This window comes from Cygnus atratus, chromosome 20 (assembly GCF_013377495.2).
Source record: "Cygnus atratus isolate AKBS03 ecotype Queensland, Australia chromosome 20, CAtr_DNAZoo_HiC_assembly, whole genome shotgun sequence".
NCBI lineage: Eukaryota > Metazoa > Chordata > Aves > Anseriformes > Anatidae > Cygnus > Cygnus atratus.
In genome coordinates this window covers 1,272,714-1,292,018 of record NC_066381.1, presented here as the reverse complement: position 1 = coordinate 1,292,018, position 19,305 = coordinate 1,272,714, and the positions used below count along the sequence as shown (strand labels likewise).

Here is a 19,305-nt window from a genome sequence, read left to right as displayed (position 1 = left end):
ATCAGACCAAAGCAGATCAATGCAAGGGCTACTATTAAAATGTCACTATTGACTGCAGTACCTGCAGCAACCCCCTGTGACAGCTTTGCCACGTGCACTGCATGTTGCTGCTCTTTGTCCTTCTTATTATATTTCATATGCTTGATCTGAGCATATGCACCACTGATTGAAATCTCTTTGTGTCCTTATCTTCACAGAAACACAATATGAAAATAAGCAGAGTCAAAGTGCTCCTTTGCCAGAATAGTGATATCTACTCACTGAAGGGCTCTGCCCGTAATTTTGTGAAGACAAGAGTGAATATTCTGGGGATGAGCCAGCAATGGAAGCTCTGAAAAGAAAACCCAGCAGGGATTCATAACAGCTTTCATCCTTTAACATGCAAGTAAAGACCCCATTCGACTGCTAAAGTTGCTCAGACCTTCAGCTTTCAGCATGTGCTGAAGGGTTTTGCAGGCCTGGAGTGGGCTGAGCACTTGCAGGATGGAGCTTATTTCTGGGACAGGTTATTAAGCAGAAAAGGAAAGGAGTGGGGACCCCATCACTTGGAAAGCCGTTCTTTAAAATATTCATGGGCTATGAGAAAAGGTGTTCCTTTTGCTTCCCCATGGGAGACATCATTTTATGACATCAAGTCGGATTGTATCGGTCACAGCATGTTGGATCATGTTGGGGAAGGTAATGCAAGGTGACAGTGGGTTCGGGGCAATTTGCATTGCAGTACATCACTTCAAGGCAAAGGCAGTAAGAAAAACACACACTATGATGCAAATTGGGTTAAAGAAATTAGCCAGATTAGCAAGAAAACAATTTGCATTTTAAAGAGATTCTAGTACCTGCCCGTGCATATATTTGGTCTATCCATATCTGACCTCAAAACACTGAGTTATTCAATTTGAGTTTTCTACAATGTCATTCCATCCACGGAGGAAAGAAAGGACTTAGTCCTATGCATGACTCATGAGAAAGCAGGTGCCAGGGCTCCTGGGCTCTGCATCTGACTCAGAACAAGACTCTGGGCAAACCCTTGCTCATGACTTCCCTGTGCCTTCGCCAGGGATCATAACTAACTTCATGGGGTTTAATTATCAGCTAATTATAGCACTTTCCATAACCTCAGAGAAGAAAGATGCCATTACAAATGCATTATCCCCTTACAGACTGCTTTTTCAATTTACACTGTTAACTAGCAAGGAAACCAAATCCCAAACACTTTGCTTGGTAGAAATATCCCTTTAACATTCATTTTAAGCTGCAGAAAGCGCACGTTCCTGCCATCAGGATCTCAGGAGACCACAGCATCAGAATATCAAGGAAGAGAACTCACAGTTTTGGCTGAAAATTCCTTTTACAATATTCAACAGCCAGGAGAAAAATATTGTAAAAACCATCAGATAGGCTCCAACTCTGCACCACTGCAAGGTTGCTCTCCACAACCATGGCACAACTAGGCAATGCCCAATACCCATAACTCTGGTAGGATCTACAGGCATTCAGGACACCCACCAGCTCCTGGGTGCATGCAGCTTGAAATTCGTTATGGTGTACAGTCAATTGATGTTTTCCTCCTCCTCCGTGCCATAATCATGTACACATCATGGTACATGCTGATGTGCGATGCACAAAGCGAGCATCTGTTCCGGAATCTGCACTGGAGGCAAATCAAACACCGCGCACATCCCCGCGTTTGGCTTTGCTGTGCCTACAGATGTCGTTTTGATTCAGAGTAGGTGATGTGCAGTTTGTTCAGAAATGAACTTTTGCTCGGGCTTAAGGGATGAGAAGAAGGGAGAAGGATGCCAGGCTGGAGTGTGTGTGCTCCTACGCTGCTCTCACCTTTCCTTGCTCCCTTCCATGACCTATGTGGCAAGCTCCAAATAACACCACCATCAGAGGCGATCCCACAGTCCCAAGCCCTCTGTGCAGGTGCCACCTGATCCCCAAACTACCACCCATTGGCTAACTAACAGTCATTGCAAGATTGATTTTAGCAAAACACCTGAGCTTAGCTTCACCTTCCTTTTTAAACCACCTAAACCATTTCTTTATTTACTTACAGTTATGCCCTAACATTTTTCTTCTGCATAATACTTCCTCTTAATCCTGGCATTAATGTCACAGTGCAAGAAGGGGGTTAGCAATCATGTGGCTGAACCTTGCATGACTAAAAATATGACTCAGAACATCGCTGGCCACATCGTCAGAGATGAATTAGATCTGCTTAGCATTACAAGTCTGTTAACATCGGCAGGGCACTAAGTGTTTCCAGATACCCACAAAGGTTTACTCCCTGCGAGGCACTGTCTCAGTTCCAACAAAAAACAGACAAATGTGATAATAGAAAGGAATAGCAACTAGCTGCACTGCCGACAACCCTGGGAACAAACATGTGAGCACGGCTAATTGCTCCAAGGGATGCCTGGCGGTACACAGCAACATCCTTGGGTCCACTAGGACCCCTTTCACCATAACCATGCATGGACAGCACGGGGCCTTGGACCTGCTGCCTGCTCAGCACTTGGACCAAAGCTGCAACGCATAATGCTGGCTCACTGGGTGCAGAAAAACCTTGGGAATAATTTCATTCAGAAGTGCCCTCACATCTAGGGGTCATCCTGAGGTCCAACATCCACCCTCCACCAAGTGCAGCCATGGAGTGGCAGCAAAGAGCAGCATGAAGCTGGGAAATCCAGCTCATTCCCAGCTATCCCAGACACTGCAGCTTTGGACCTGACTGCCCCAAGGAAGTGTTGTCTGCACCTCTGAGAAATGGGCATTAGCTCTTCTAAATTCCTTGCCTTCAAACCCAATTCATTCCTATTGGTGTGGTGCTTTCAGATCCCCAGGCCAACGAGAGTTTAAGGTGCTAGCATTTGCTCTTACTGGAGATGCTGAGCTTCTCTGGAGTATCAGAGCTGAACATAGAAAATCACAACCCTCTCGCTCTAAGCTGATGGGTTTTCAGCTCCAAGGATTTCACAGAACCACAGAATGGCTGAGGTTGGAAGGGACCTTTGAAGACCATCCAGTCCAACCCCCCTGCCAAGCAGGACCACCTAGAGCACATTGTGCAGGATGGCATCCAGGTGGGTTTTGAGTATCTCCAGAGAAGGAGACTCCACAACCTCTCTGGGCAACCTGTCCCAGTCCTCTGTCACCCTCCCAGTAAAGAAGTGCCCCCTCATATTGAGCCAGAACCTCCTGTGGTTCAGTTTGTGCCCGTTGCCTCTCGTTCTGTCACTGGGCACAACTGAAAAGAGACCAGCTCCATCCTCTTGACACCCTCCCCTCAGATATTTATACACATTGATGAGGTCTCCTCGCAGTCTCCTCTTCTCCAGGCTAAACAGGCCCAGTTCTCTCAGCCTGTCCTGTGTGACAGGTGCTCCAGTCCTCTAATCATCTTCGTAGCCCTCCTCTGGACTCGCTCCGGTAGTTCTATGTCCCTCTGGTACTGGGGAGCCCAGAGCTGGGCACTATACTCCATCTGTGGCCTCACCAGGGCTGAATAGAGGGCGGGAAATCACCTCCCATGACCTGCTGGCAACACTCTTCCAAATGCAGCCCAGCATCCCCGTGGCCTTCTTGGCCACAAGGGCACACTGCTGGCTCATAGTTAACTTGTTGTCCACCACGACCCCCAGGTCCCTCTCTGCAGAGCTGCTCTCCAGAAGGTCAGCCCCAGCCTGTACTGGTGCTTGGGGTTATTCCTCCCTAGGTGCAGGGCCCTGCACTTGCCTTTGTTGAACTTCAGGAGGTTCCTCTCGGCCCAACCCTCCAGCCTGTCGAGGTTCCTCTGAATGGCAGCACAGCCTCTGGGGTATGAGCCACTCCTCTCAGCTTTGTGTCATCTGCAAACCTGCTGAGGGTGCGCTCTGTTCCTTCGTCCAGGTCGCTGATGAACAAGCTGAACAACACTGGACCCAGTACTGACCCCTGGAGGACACCGCTAGCCACAGGCCTCCAACTAGACCACACCACAACCCTCTGAGCTCTGTCATCCAGCCAAATGCCAAACCACCTGACCATCCATTCATCTAGACCACACTTCCTGAGCTTGTCTATGGGGATGTTATGGGAGACACTGTCAAAAGCCTTGCTGAAGTCAAGGTAGACTACATTCAACGTTCTTCCCTCATCTACCCAGCTAGTCATCTCATCATAGAAGGATATCAGATTGTTCAAACATGACTTCCTCTTGGTGAATCCATGCTGACTATTCCTGATCACCTTCTTATCCTCCACATGCTTGGAGATGACCTGCAGGACGAGCTGTTCCATCGCCTTTCCAGGGATGGAGGTGAGGATGACTGGCCTGTAGTTGCCTGGGTCCTCTTTCTTGCCCTTTTTGAAGACTGGTGGGATATTGGCTCTCTTCCAGTCCTCAGGCACCTTTCCTGTTCTCCATGACCTTTCGAAGATGATGGAGAGTGGTCTAGCAATAACATCAGCTAGCGCTCTCAGCACCCGTGGGTGCATTCCATCGGGGCCCATGGATTTGTGGATGTCAAGTTTGCTTAGATGATCTCTGACCCGATCCTCTTCGACCAAGGGAAAGTCCTCCTTTCTCTGGACTTCCTCTCTTGTCTCCAGGGTCTGAGATTCCTGAGGGCTGATCTCAGCAGTAAAGACTGAAGCAAAAAAGGCATTCAACAACTCTGCCTTCTCCATATCCTTTGTCACCAGGGCACCCGCCCCATTCAGCAACAGGCCAACATTTTCCCGAGTCTTCCTTTTCCTACTGATGTATTTGAAGAAGCCCTTCCTTTGTCCTTGACATCCCTTGACAAATTTAATTCCAAATGGGCCTTGGCCTTCCTTGTCGCATCCCTGCATACTCTGGCAATGTCTGGCAAAACTCCTCCCAAGTGGCCTGTCCCTTTTTCCACATGCTGTAAACTTCCTTCTTCTGTCTGAGCTTCACCAGGAGCTCCTTGCTCACCCATGCAGGTCTCCTGCCCTCTTTGCTTGCCTTCTTGCTCATAGGGATGCACCGATCTTGAGCTTCGAGGAAGTGATACTTGAATACTGACCAGCTGTCTTGGACTCCTCTTCCTTCCAGGGCCCTAACCTATGGGATCCTTCCAGGTAGATCCCTGAAGAGGCCAAAGTTTGCTCTCCTGAAGTCCAGGGTTGCAATCCTACATTTTGACCTGCTTCCTCTTCACAAGATCCTGAACTCCACCATATCATGGTCACTGCAGCCAAGGCTGCCCCTGACCCTCACATCTCCAACTAGTCCATCTTCATTCGTTAGTACAAGGTCCAGCAGCACACCTTTCCTTGTTGACTTCTCCACCACCTGTGTCAAAAAGTTGTCAAAGCAGGAACCTCCTGGACTGTTTGTGCCTAGCTGTGTGGTGTTCCCAGCAGATATCAGGGTGGTTGAAGTCCCCCGTGCGAACCAGGGCTGGTGACTGAGAAGGCTACTTGAAGCTGCCTGAAGAAGGCTTCATCTACCTCCTCTTCCTGATCGGGTGGCCTGCAGCAAACACCCACAACAGCGTCAGCCATGGTAGCCTACCCTTTAATCCTTACTCCTAAGTTCTCAACTCACTCTTCTTTCACCCCTGCGCAGAGCTCCACGCATTCCAGTTGCTCTCTCACATAAAGAGCAACTGCGCCACCTCACCTTCCTGGCTGGTCTTTTCTAAAAAGGATGTAGCCTTCCATGACAGCATTCCAGTCATGCAAGCTATCCTACAATGCCTCTGTAATTGCAATGAGATCGTAGCCTTGAGACCACACACAGATGTCCAGTTCTTCCTGTTTGTTTCCCATACTATGTACTTTAGTGTACAAGCATTGCAGGGAGCTGAAATGCTTCTCTCTCATGCTGTGTGTGTATGTATAGAAACACTTCAGATGTCTGTCATTCAACTCAGCCCCTCATGGGGCAGACTGAAGGGCCTCCCCAGCATGCAGTTCCTCAAAAATTGGAGTGCAGTCCCATCACTTATCACTGGTGGGCCTGTTTTTGTCCCTTTCCCCCTTCAAATCTAGTTTAAAGCCCTGTCAATCAGCCCTGTTAACTCCTGGGCAAAAAATCCTTTTCCCCCTCATAGAAAGGTGCTCCCCATCAGGAATCAGTAGGCTCAGTGTCATGTAGACCTTCCCATGACCAAGAAACCTAAAACTGTGTCGGTGGCACCAGCTTCGAAGCCACGTATTGATCTGCTGGGTTTTCCTGTTCCTTTCAATATTGATCCCCACAACCGTAAGGATGGAGGAAAACACTACCTGTGCACCTGATCCTTCAACCAATTTCATCTTCCCTAAGCTCCCTTCAGTTGAACGAAGGGGAGAAAGGATGGTTACCTTTGTTGAAGGAGGTTTAGCAGAAAATGTGCAGGTGTTTGCCAGCAGGCAGAGCCTTGCAGCCAGTCAACCAAGGAGGGCAACCACAGCACAAAACACCCCCAGCTGCAACCTTGCACCAATCCAAACTACCCCCATGTAGCCTGAGCCCCATCCTTTGTTTCTCCTGATGCATTTGTCCTGGATCTTACAGGATCTACCATCAGCAACAATCCTGGTCTGGATCTGGAAGAGGAGAAGGGAAACAGGCTGAGCAAATCCCCATGTCCCTGGTAGCAGCAGGCTGCATGTGGGCTCTTGCAAACTGCCCTGCCAGAGCTCTCTAGCTTTGAAGATATAATTAAATGCTGAGTGGAGCAGCATCATGAACCCATGCGCCCTCCATCCCGTGGGAGAGCCTGACCCTCAGCCTTCAGTCAACCTCTGTCTGTCCAAAAGCCTCCAGTTGGAGCAGCTCCCTTGGAGGACATAATTAAATATTCATCAGGCTGGGAGAATGACAGAGTGGGAGAAGGAACAAAAAGAGAGAGGAAAAATGCGCATGGATTGCATTGCCCATACCTAAGGGCAGAATAGAAACTTGCACCAGCTTTCAGTGCCTTCTGCATTAAACTGGGACCCTGCACAATCCCACCTGACTTCTTCCTAAGTAAGTCTTTTTCCTCGCCAATCTCAAGACAATCTTGTTCTTCCTCCTCCTGAAAAGTTTTCTGCCATGGCACTGAAGTGATGCACACATTTAAATGGAGATGAGGATCTGCTGTGTGTAGACTGTTAAGTATTCCCACATTTTTTTCTTGAGTTTGACCTCCAGAGTGCAGCTAGGTGATATATTTAAAGTTAATGAGCTAGTTGCTTGCAGCTCGGGTCCCAGGCGCACACAACACTCCTGTTTATTTTTATTCTCATAATAGCTAGCTGCAGTGACTCTCTGTCCCGCTCTGTGTCATTGCATGCGTCCATAAAGTAACCTGGGCAATGATAACACAATCTGGTGGAGGATGTTGCTGCTGTGTCTTGAACTGATGCAGAGATGTGCACAGACTAGCTCCATCCACAGGATATTTCTCAGGTGAGTATTTCAGTTTCAGAGATGTTAAGGTCAGAGGAGAACAGCCCGACCACCAGCATGACCCAGAGAATTCCTCCCTAATTACAGCCCCAATCCACAACTTCTATCAAAGCTGGGGAAAGTCCTTCATAAAACTTGTGACTTCAAAAACAGTTTTAATAAAATAAATCCATGAACTTGGCTGAGAAGAACAGATAAAGCTCCTCTCCAGTGACCATACAGTTGTTTTGCAGTGGGGAAACTGAGTCACAGAGCATCACCTGGCCAAATGTTACCAGAGAGGAGACACTGGCAGAGCTAGGTGCTTGACCTCCCTCAACTGACAACGCAGTGATCCACGGGCACGGACCGTGCCACCAGTCCCCTGAACAGAGAAGGATGACAATGAGCATCCCCTATCTCCAAAGAGGCCTGTTTGCATTCCCTGGGAGGTCTGTCCCCCAAAGCCGCCTGCAGAGGGTCTCCGATATCCCTGAACAAGGCACACATAGAAGCTACCATTTCTAGTGTCTCTTGCTCCTTGGAGACGGTGGGGGCATACTGATTGGCCACTCTTTTACTGTTCACCAGCTTTGTTCCTCATCCCCACAGCTTTATTGAGTCGTTTTTGGAGCCAGAGCTGAAGGAAGGGGTGAAACATCTCCACTGGGGCTCACTCTATCCCTTAAGGGCACCTCCAAGTCCCACAGTATTAGGAGCAGCTGAGCAGGGCTGGCTGCGTGGTTCAATTCTGACTACATATAGAAGATTAGCAAACTCTTCAGACAGTTTCCCAGAGAAGAAAATTTGCATGGGGTCTTAAAGGCCTGAAGAGAGCCCAGGAAGATGGAGCTGGGGGTGCATCCCTCACTGCCCTGAGAAAAGGACCTTGAGAGTTGTTCAGTCTGACAGCCCCTTGGCTTCTCTGGCAGGGAAGGGGAAACAGCTGCAGAGAGCTTGTTTACTTCCTCACTAAAACCAAAAATCTATTAAGTTAAGTGCCCACATTTGCCCAAGGAGAGCCTGTCCAGGAGAGACAGTGACCGAGGAGGATGGAGGTGTGCGCTGTTCCTGCTCCACTGCAAGCACCAGAACAAAGAGGATGCTAGAAGAAATGTCCAACAAAACCAATGACTTTGACTGCAGTAAAAAAAAAAAATTCCATCAGGCACCATGTGAGCAACCTGCCAGCTTCATGTGACCCCAGGAAGCCACAGGCTGACCCAGTTACTGACCCTGCATAAGTTGTCCTGCAGGGGAAGGCAGCGCGGGTCTGCTACCTGTGGCTTGCCCTGCTGTGTCCCCCACCCTGCTCTTTCCCCCTCCAGGACCTTCTCCCCATGAAAAGGCACACCGAAGTAGGGCCACAAGGGCTCCCTTCTCAGGTCTTTGCAGAACTGCAAAGGCTCCTGCATCCTGCAAGCTGTAACCAGTCAATCCCTTTGCCAAGTGGATCAAGAGGAGCAAAATCACATCCTGTCTACACCAGACTTTAATTAGTTTTGCTCACCAGGCGATCTCTGCGTGCATCACGGCAGCTATCAGACAGCTCCGCACAACTTCAAGACGGCCGGTAACGAATCACAGGCTTGTTAAAACAGAGGAACGCGTGTGCTCCTTGTAGCATACGCATGCACTGCGTCGAAGACAGATTTTGATATTACTTATGAACCTCTTCCCGGTACTGAGCTGCAAATCTGACTAGCTTCACCAGCAACAATAATTTCTCTTCATTCTTTGCAGTGAGAACACATAATGTGATAATCTCCATTTTACAAATCAGAGCAGACATGGAGAAAGTGGCCTCTGTAAATAAAGATAAGTCTCATCAAATACATCTCACCCACCAAGTCTCCCAGCTCAGCAGCACACATTAAAGGACGAGCACACAGAAAGGCTGCTAGATCATTTCTCATCCACAAAAATCACAGGCTTCTGAGTACAGAGGACAAGCCCAAAGTCTGCAACAACCTGTCCATTCTTTCTCTATTAATTTTGCATCTTAAACATGGAAATTGTTTCTGGTTTACCACAAACAGCCTGAGTCGTTCTCCAGTTTCACACTGAAATGTTTAAACACAATGAATTATCCATGGCAAGAAAATGGGGGGCTAGAAGGGGAAGAGGAGAGGAAGACGTAAAAGAAAGAGAGAGAAGAATGTTTTTAGCCTTTGCAGCTTGAGCATGCCATCATTGTCCCACACAGGGCAGTGCTAGCTGATCTTCCAGACAAGCAAACATTTGTCCACATAACATCAAAAAGCAAACCATCACCCCTCCTGCAGGCTGCAGGGGAAAGTTCAGCATTCATTTAAAAATGAAGAGAGATTTGTTTTCTCTCCAGTTCTCCCTGTTCAGGCCCTTCAGTTGTCCCCACCCCTGCATCACCATCCAGCGCGTGGAGCTGAGGGAGCACCCAGTCTTGTTGTCCCTTCCCTGGCACAGAGAAGCGAGGGCAGCCAAACCAGAGCAACAGTGACACAACAGCTCGGAGAACTTTTAGGGAGGTTGCTAGTATTCTGACACCATCCCTTGATGCCTCCCAGTTAGGTTGGTGTAGTTTATTCCCTTCCCAAAGGGGATGACGGCAAGTGTCAGCATGCACCGCAGCAGCAGGCAAAGCACAGGAGAGCAACAAAATTGCAGCTCCCACTGCAGCCACGGGGCTGCCCAAAGCTGGCTGCAGCTCAGACCTGCCATCCAGGAGAGCTGCCTTCCTTCGGAAACTGCTTTGCCAGGGTCACCATGTATAGCTTTTTTATCTTTTTCCCCCCTCTAGAATTTCTTGGTCCACAAAGAGCCTTCAAAAAGCAGCTTGGGAATATTCAGAATTTGAATTTGGGATTTCTTTTCATTTTAATTGCTCGGTAGGATGCCACAAGGAGTGCTGTATTGTCACTGTTACTGCTGATGTGTCACATATTGTGATGAAGAGGTAACAGGTAGCTTGCTTGTACACTGATGGAGCCAGCTTGTCTTTTGCTTGATCAAAGTATTTCCTGTTTGTACAATAACAAACAATTTGACACACTGGATTTTTTTTTTTCCAGTCGTGTGTTAGCCTGAAGTTATTTTTCCAGGACACTGAAAACCAGCTGCTCCTCTAATTAGTACGTTGAGTGCTTATTTTATTCCTCAGATAAAAGTGTCTGATGTTGTAACGAAACAGTTTGACACTTAAGTCACACATTAATCTATTTTATTGCTAATGTCTGCTTAAAGAGTAGGCATCCCGGATAAGGCAACACATTTAATGTGCCATTTCTCTGCATTTTTATTAGCATTACTGCCAATTGGAAGAATTTACAAAAAAAAAAAATTCCTTTGCCAGCAAATAAATATATAAAATATTTTACTTTCCACAAACTGACAGATCATTTCAGGTCATTCTCCAGATTGCAGACAGAAATATATGCACCTCTCATAGTCTGCAATGTTTACATTCATGTAATACCTAATTATGTCTAAGGATGAAGCAAATCAAGGGTATAAACTAAGGTAAAATCTGGCCTCTATTTCCAGACAAAAAAAGCAGACAATATGTCCCCATAAGGCACAACATGCTGGAGAGGTGCCCACCTATACTGAACAACCTTCTGCTGGCAAACAGTCATGCACCACCTCTTCTAAGATGTAAGCAAAGCTTTGGTCTAACATGAATCATGCTCGGAGCGATGGAAACACTATTCCTCCCCTTCCTTCCCAAACAGAGGCATTTTTGCATTAAAAAACTCTTTGCCTTCTTTTCTATTTTGGTACTTAATCTCCCCCATCACAGCAATGCCACAGCCTCTTCCAGTAGTTCACAGAAGGGTATTTCTGATGATTTATAAGCTTTCTCTAGAGACCTTGAAATATTCCAAGTATATTCTCATTTTTCTCCCTAATTCAGTTTTTATGCCAGCTATACTATTTTCCCCAGTGGCAGCTGCCGTCCTCTCCAGCTGCCTGAAGCACACCTTGCAGAACACCACGGGGAGTTGGAAAATAGGGTGGAGAAGGCGTTTTTAGGAAATGCATTGCATACTCTGGCCTCTGGTGCCTGCCTTCCTCCAGTGAGGCTGGTCAAGAATTAGATATTCAGTAGCAATACGGAAGCTGTGCTGCGAGGCCAGATGCAGCTGGGAGGCTGAGCCTTTGCAGGCCAAGGGCTTGCCCCATGCTGCCGCAGGCTCCTACTGCTCATCACCTGCTGCAGCGCACGGATGAAACATCTCCTGCCCCAGCAGCACAAACTTACCCCGGCTATTGGGGTAAAAAAAGCCAAGTTGGTGTGCATCCATGTAGTTAGCCTCTTGGGAATATTCAACCACCATCCCTGCTGTTTCTTATCATAGGATTTGCTGTGAGTTTGTAATTGCACGCACATGGGAAAATGCATATTGTTTTTTTTTTTGCCAGCCCCAACCCACAGTAACACCCATCCTATGGTTTCTTGGCTGAACTTCTCTCCCTCTCCCCCAGCCCTGTGGCAGCCTTGCTGTGCCATGGCATCGAACCCAACCTTCTCCATAGGCCAACCCTCATCCCCATAATCCCGATGGGCAGGAGTCCCCTCCTGCTGCTCTGGGCCCTGGGGGACATTTGAAAGCTCTTGAGCATCATTAGCATCACCCCACTGACATTCCCCGTGGGCAAATCCACTCATTACTATCATTTCCACCATGTCACTGCCAGGGCTGAGACACAGCCCGGCATGTCTGCAACATCACCACATCCGTGTTTAATGGAACCTGCAATATTTGAAATTAAATTATCCCTTGGGATTTGACGTGGCTCTTAAAATTTTCCTGGGGAAAGAGAGGATGCTCCCACCTGTCCCCCACTCAAAGCTGAGAAGAAAAGGGAGGAGCAGAAGAAGAAGGAAACAAAAGGCTTATTTTCCATCTGAAGAATACAGTGAGTATAGTAGGGATGTAGCCAATCATAATGAAACAAAATACAATTTAGAAAAAGATATCTTTAAGTGGTGGCCAAAGTGAATAATTCATGACACAAAGACAAAGGGCTGGTAATCAGAGGCCTGACAAACTTCCCTTTTGGTTTCAGCTGCTGTCAGGAGGCTTCTGGGGGAACATGGTTTGTGCTTTGCTGCACGTATCACTGCACGGAGAGCAGGATTTGCTCCCTTGAGGAAAGACAGATCTGGCTTGGTCAGGACATAAAACAAGAAACCTCTAGGGAGAATAACAGACTGAAGGGGAACACTGCAAGCAGCGCCTTGGCATCAAGGCAACCTGTGAAGGCGATCCCTCCATGCCAGTAACACAGTGGTGCCCTGGTGAGAGGCAGAGTGAGAGGCTGCTGGGGTGACATCTGTGATGGGAAGGTTACAGCAGTGCTCGTCACCTTCATGGAGGCATTAAAAGCCCTGAGACATCTCTGAAGGCATTCTTAGCAAGATCCAAGCAGAGCAATTGCCATTTTCACTCAGGTTCAAGCAGCATTTCCTAACCAACCAAATTTTGCCTTCAAATGCAATGAATTATGAAATGCACCTTCATTTCTGCTCTGATCTGAGCTTCTCTGTGCGCTACTGAAGAGCTGCGCGCTGCAGCCCCAGAAGCTGCTGTCGTTGGGCAGCTCTGGAACTCAGCCCTGCATTATTTATCGAGCTCAGTGAGATCCTTTCTGGCTGGTGACATACAGATGCCGAATGTTCATGTCATATTAGCTTATGCACAACCACAAAAGCACTCCAGCATACAGTGCAACACGTTTGGTCCAGCCCAGTGAGGCCATGCAGCTCCTGCACCTTGATGGTCTGATGGTCACCCCGCAGCCTGACCCAGATGTCTGAGCCTCCCTCCTTATCCCCACAGAAAACAGTAAGCAATGAAAACCAAATTCAGGCCAGCTCCAATTGCTCATTATTAGAAGCCCATCAGTTAAATAAGCCACAGCAGATACTCTGCCATCCTGCAACGCGAATGTACTCCCAAGGTAATTTCTGACGAAAACCATATGTTTGCACTAGGTCTGTTCAGGCTGGTTCAGATTAAATACAAACCACTGCCAATTGTATTACCTCATTATTAGCAGACACTGGCAGCAGCCTTGTGTGGGGAAGCGTCTGTCTGGCCACGCTACCTGCCGTAACATCAGCATTTATGTCAGGTGCATGAGGATGTGCAGGAGGATCACCGCCTCTCCCCTGGCTTTCCTGGCCTTGGGGACTCATCCTTGAGTGGGGCCTTTCATCCAGCCGATCTCCCCACCCACCCAGTGCTGTGCCAAAGCCTTGGAAAAATTCAGCAGCCCCCAGGAGGAGTATACAGGACGCGGGGTAAGGCTGTCCCTGGGAGTGCAGGGCACGCATGACACCCCCCGGAGCTCACTGGATCCAAGCCCTGCTACTGAATGATGTTCACACACAGTGGGAGGGGAAGGAGGAAGCTATTGCTGATTCTCACTGTGTATTTCAAGCTAAAACATGGAAAAAAAAGTCTGGATATGACAAGACAACATTCCGAGACAATCCATTGGAGAAGTAGCCATAAGCTACGTAATACTAATTCAAGCTGTATAGCATTAATTCAATTTGCAGGCAAGGTAAATCTTGCACATAATATTCCCCTATTTGCTCAGTGCCTAAGGAATTTCCCATTACCCAGTCTTGTTTTAGTGTCTGGCCCATTTGACCTCCACATTTCACAGACTTGGTCCCATCCCCAAATGTCCTGCCCAAATCACTGCAACAGCAGGCAGCTGAGACACGGGACCCAGAACAGGACCCAGCACCCCTGGACTGAACCTTTGGAGCTGTAGTAACCGTTGAGCTGGAAGATGGAAGATCACTCCCCATCTTGGCAGAAAACACACTGAGCTTTCTGAAAGACCTCCAACAGTAATTTAACACCTTCCATCTGCAGCCCCTTTCTCTACATTTTAACTCCACCTCTCGGCTTACAGGTCCCTGCACACTAGGAGTGTACAAGGAGGAGTGCCAAAGTCTCAAGTCTGTGAGACCGAGAGTCGGGGAATAACTGGAGATGAATCAGAACTGGCAGCCAACTCCACAGCACTCTTTCCAAAAAAGCACAGAGTTTTAGTAAAAGACCCCATGAATTGGCACCACACCGAGTCTGGCCTTTGCAAAGTCTAAAGAGAAATCACCTGGTCTGCTAGGAAAGGCCAGAACATAACAAGGTGCAAACAATAATTTCTGGAGAAAATGCTTTTAAAAGTGATGGATTTTTTTTTTGGTCTTTTCTTTCAGGAATGAGATCACTTCAACAACTGATCATCTCCATCCGCCAGGTTGTGCATTATTTGCTCTCCCTGCCTAGGAGATCCTCTAAACACCCTCGAGGAGGTTGTCACCCTTCCTCTGCCTGATGAATACAGTTGTACCCTGCATCTCACAGGGGTATTCAATTTGGATGTCTCCAGGGAGGTTGGAGCTGACACCACCTCCCATGGGCTCTGCTCTTCAGCGGTCTCCTGAGGATGCCAGTGTCACATCAGCATGCCGCACATTACCCCTCAGACCAGGTCTGCATCCAGCGTGCCTTCCTTTGGCATTATTTCATTTACCTTTCCTCAGTGTTTCCACCCTGCTACATCTGCCTGTAGAAGGGAGGGAGGAGGCTGGATTTGCAGCCCAGCCTCCTTGCACCAGGAAGGCTTTCCTTTCTGCTCTGACCAAGGACATTTTAAAGACAGCCCGCTCATTGCGATCAGCTCTGACTGTAGCTTTGCAGCAGTTAAAAAGTCCCCCCCGGCTCCAGCGTCCTGATGCTGCATTTCTCAGCTCCTGTTAATGGTGGGTTCTGTTTCTTTTATTACCTCTTAGTAATCGTTTGAGGAGCTCTCACAGCAGGACTTTGTTCAAAATTATTCCACCCTTCTAAACTTCTCTTTCAAAACCCAGCAACACTTCATTATGACACAGCACAGCTCCCATCCACAGCATCTTTTACTTGCAAGAAGCAGTGAGGCCACAGGACCGTGCTGCTTGGTTGGGTGCCCAGGTCATATCCCAGGAAGCATCACTGGGCCAGGTGCTGCCCAGGAACAAGCACAGAAAGTTTGCAATGGTCTTGCAAAAGAACATTTGCAACTTCGCAGAGAAAGGTTGGCAAAGCTGCTTTTTCTTCTTCTAACTAAGAGCCAGGTCCTGCACTTTGGCCACAACAACCTCATGCAACGCTACAGGCTTGGGGCAGAGTGGCTGGAAAGCTGTGCAGAGAATCCGGGGGTGCTGGTTGATGTTTGCCTGAACAAGAGCCTGCAGTGTGCCCAGGTGGCCAAGAAGGCCAACAGCATCCTGGCTTGTATCAGGACTGGTACAGGCAGCAGGACCAGGGAGGTGATCGTCCCCCTGTACTCTGTGCTGGTGAGGCCGCACCTTGAGTACTGTGTTCAGCTTTGGGCCCCTCACTACAAGGACATCGAGGCCCTGGAGCATGTCCAGAGAAAGGCTACGAAGCTGGTGAAGGGTCTAGAACACAAGTCCTGTGAGGAATGGCTGAGGGAACTGGGGTTGTTTAGTCTGGGGAAGAGGAGGCTCAGGGGAGGTCTCATTGCACTCTGCAACTGCCTGAAAGGAAGGTGTGGGGAGCTGGGGGTCGGCCTCTTCTCGCAGATACCTAGTGATAGGACTAGAGGGAATGGCCTCAATTTGCACCAGGGGAGGTTCAGGTTGGAAATGAGGAGACATTTCTTCTCAGAAAGAGCAGTCAGGTGTTGAATGGGTTGCTCAGAGAGGTGGTGGAGTCACCGTCCCTGGGGGTGTTCAAGGAAAGGTTGGACATGGCGCATAGGGACGTGGTTTTTTAGTGGGTGACATTGGTGGTAGGGTGATGGTTGGATGAGATGATCTTGGAGGTCTTTTCCAACCCCAATGATTCTATGACTCCATGATTCTATCTCCCCTGCATGGGTTGCCTGAGAGGCAAGTGTATGTATGGGAGGTGGATGGCTCGTGCTCATCTTTCCTTTACTTGCTGTAGTGAACTGCAACACCTCACCATGCATCCACCCAAGACCTTCCTTGGTGACCATGAGCTCTTTGAGCCCCACACATGGGCTGCAATGCACTGGGAAAGCCACCCCATGCTTGTAACAGAGAAGAACAAAGAGTGAGGACTCACCGTCCATGTCGAGGCGCTGCATGATAATCGCCAGCTCCACCTCACTGGGCATATATCCCAACGAGCGCATCGCCATGCCCAGCTCCTGCTTGGATATAAAGCCATTCCCATCCCTGTCCAGCACCCGGAAAGCTTCACGGATTTCTGCAATGGAGAGGGAAGAAGAGTTAGTATGGTGGAGGACTTCCTGGTCAATGTACCTGTGCATAGGGGGCAAAGCAGCAGCATATATTGCCTTTTCCAATGTTAATGTGGCATATTTGAAAATTTTGAGTCAATGTAATCATATGTTCATGAGTGCATACACTGACATTGTATGCAGATAGATATATACAACAGCATCAACACTCACACTACCTGTTTTCTGGGCAAAATTATGTATTAATTCCACGTTGATCTCCTTTCCTTTCTGCAGCATCTGCCCCCAGAGCCATCCTGCTCTGCAGGAAAGCCCCCCTGCACACCCCAGCCCCAGGGGCTTCTCCAGCAGCCCTTCTCCAAGCCCCTCAGCATACCTGCAAGACAGAATTACTGTATGTCACACCAGGCTCTGACATTTCGTACAAAACTAAGTGCACAGCAGCAGTTGGGTGCCAACCGCCTCCCCTGCGAGGTGCAGGGCTCTGCAGCTAGAGTCCTCCTTTGCCCCAAAAATGCAGGTGTACATCTTTTAAAGTGTACTGGGGCGTTCTCCATCTCTCCCTCCTCTTCATAGCTCCTCTCTAATTTACAACTGTTTCAGCAATAAACAGCCTCAGATCAATAAAATGCTGACAGTGTCAAAGGAATCACTTCCATCATTCTTCCTCAGCCTGGCTCAGCTTCTGACATCTGACTTTGTTTTGATTCCTAATTCTGGTGTGTCCCCCCCCAGCATTTAATATCTGCTCTCCCCTTGCACACCCTTGTGAAGGACCCCACAAGCCTGCCACCTCAACAGCTCCGCGCCTTTCCCACTCCTCACAGGTCTCTTAACTTGAAGACCACCACTGAGCTCCCCATATAAAGTGGCTTTGACTTGCAAATGCCAAGCAGAGCACTTTTAACACTTTGGCCAGCTGGGAGCATGTTTACTTGAGAGGATTTGGCTGGAGGTGGGGAGGAAAAAAGGCACTGATTTGTTAGTTTTGGTTAAATGGTCTCTGCATCATGCTGTGGAGAGGAAAACACAAGATGCCTTATTATTATATCCTTTGAGAAGAAAGTCAACAAATTAATTGGTTTGGCAACCACATGTCAGTCAGCCCTTCATGACCTTTGCTGTGATATATTTATTATTAGTTATTTAAGGTATTGTCCGCCTACCTATCGCAGGTGCTGCCTGCAAAAAAGAGCAGCTCATCAGTGCAGAGCAGCCACCGCCACAACTCCTCCCACCAATAAAACCTGCACAGCCCTGGGGCAAACACGAGTGAACTCTCATGGATGCTGGAACAAATTATCACCTGGAGATGTCCTCACCCCCTCCACAGACTGTGCCTCCCAGGTGGGATGCACAGCCCCTGTCCCATGCTAAGACAGAGGCTGTGGAAATCCCACTGCTGGAGAGCGTATTGGGAGAGATGAAGGGTGGTCAAGAGGCAGCAGAGAATGAGGATCTGTGGGAAACCACCATGTGGGGCTCTCTGCAGCTTTGCTCAGAGGAGCTTAGCATTTACGTGAAAGCATCTCATTGGAGAAGTAGGAAGGAAACCTTAGCAGGTTTTGCAGGAGAATAAAACTAAAAAATAATGTATTCTTTACCAGAAAACAGATTGGATGAAAAATGCCTGACCAGCTCCGGGTAGGTCAGGCATTAAGCCTCAGAGACAAGAAAACATTCTTGATCCTGCCACGGAGTCCACCACATAACCTCCCTCTGTTTCCCAGGGATAACGGAGGGATGCTCTTTGGTCTTCCTGGGAAAAAGCTGGAAGCTTCCTAGAGCACCAGGAAATTGCTTCAGTGACGTGTTTGCTAACACCTTATTTAAAACTTTACAATCCAAAGGCTGCTTCTAAATCACCTCCCATCAGTGTTCACCATCTCCCTTGAAGACTCCAGTGCCTTAGCAAAGTCTATGCCAATTCACGTGAGCTCCTCTCTGTTACGTGCAATGCCCTGGTGATGTGCCATGGCCAGGGCACCTCTGCGACGTCCTGCTAAATCTTCATCATAGCTGTGGTTATCAGGATGAGATATGATCAATTGTTAATCCAGCCAAAGAGCCCACTGATGCACAAAGGGTAAATCCTATTACTTTCAGTGCATATTGCACCAGATCCGCAATATCTACACTTTGGGTGCAGGTATGCATCAGCTGTGGCTCCCTTAAACTTAAACGTTTGCCTGGATCTACTTTGTCTCCCTGCCAGCCCAAGCAGTGTAAGCTCAGAGATATGAAAAGGTGGTGAGGCTGCTCAAAGCAGGCTCGGCTGGAAGTATCGGTACATAATGCAGAGAACCTTTGGAGTAGGAACAAATCCCATTAGACACTGCCAGCTGTAGTGAAATCTATTTTCATATGATGTGCTGAAAGCTAAAGTGCAGTAAATATTACATTGAAATCAATTAATTTTAAAATAAACTTCTGACAGCTGAAGATGAAAACTAAAAATACTGCAGGGAGCTGAGAAAGTGTTTTAGAAAATAAAATATGAGTCTACCTTCAGAAAAGTTTACACACAAGTTAGACTGATCCAAATTATATGAATAAATTACATCTGTACAGGAGCTTCTCAGTAGGATATCTGAGTTTCAGTTTAGCAAGCATTCTCTCCAGATACACTGATTTCAGAAGTTGCATTTAACAGCACAACAAAATTTGAACATTGTTTGGAGGAAAAAAACAAACAAACAAAA

General features: G+C 48.0%; 1 protein-coding gene across 2 annotated transcripts in view; it reads right to left on the bottom strand.

Annotated features, from left to right (window-relative positions):
* The window catches only part of CALN1 (calneuron 1), a 109,997-nt gene that overhangs the window by 54,250 nt on the left and 36,442 nt on the right, over positions 1–19,305 (bottom strand). For both annotated transcript variants that reach the window (XM_035559177.1, XM_035559178.1), the window contains exon 2: positions 16,465–16,608. In XM_035559177.1, coding sequence (XP_035415070.1) covers positions 16,465–16,608 — 144 coding nt within the window. The remainder of the gene's footprint in view (positions 1–16,464; positions 16,609–19,305) is intronic.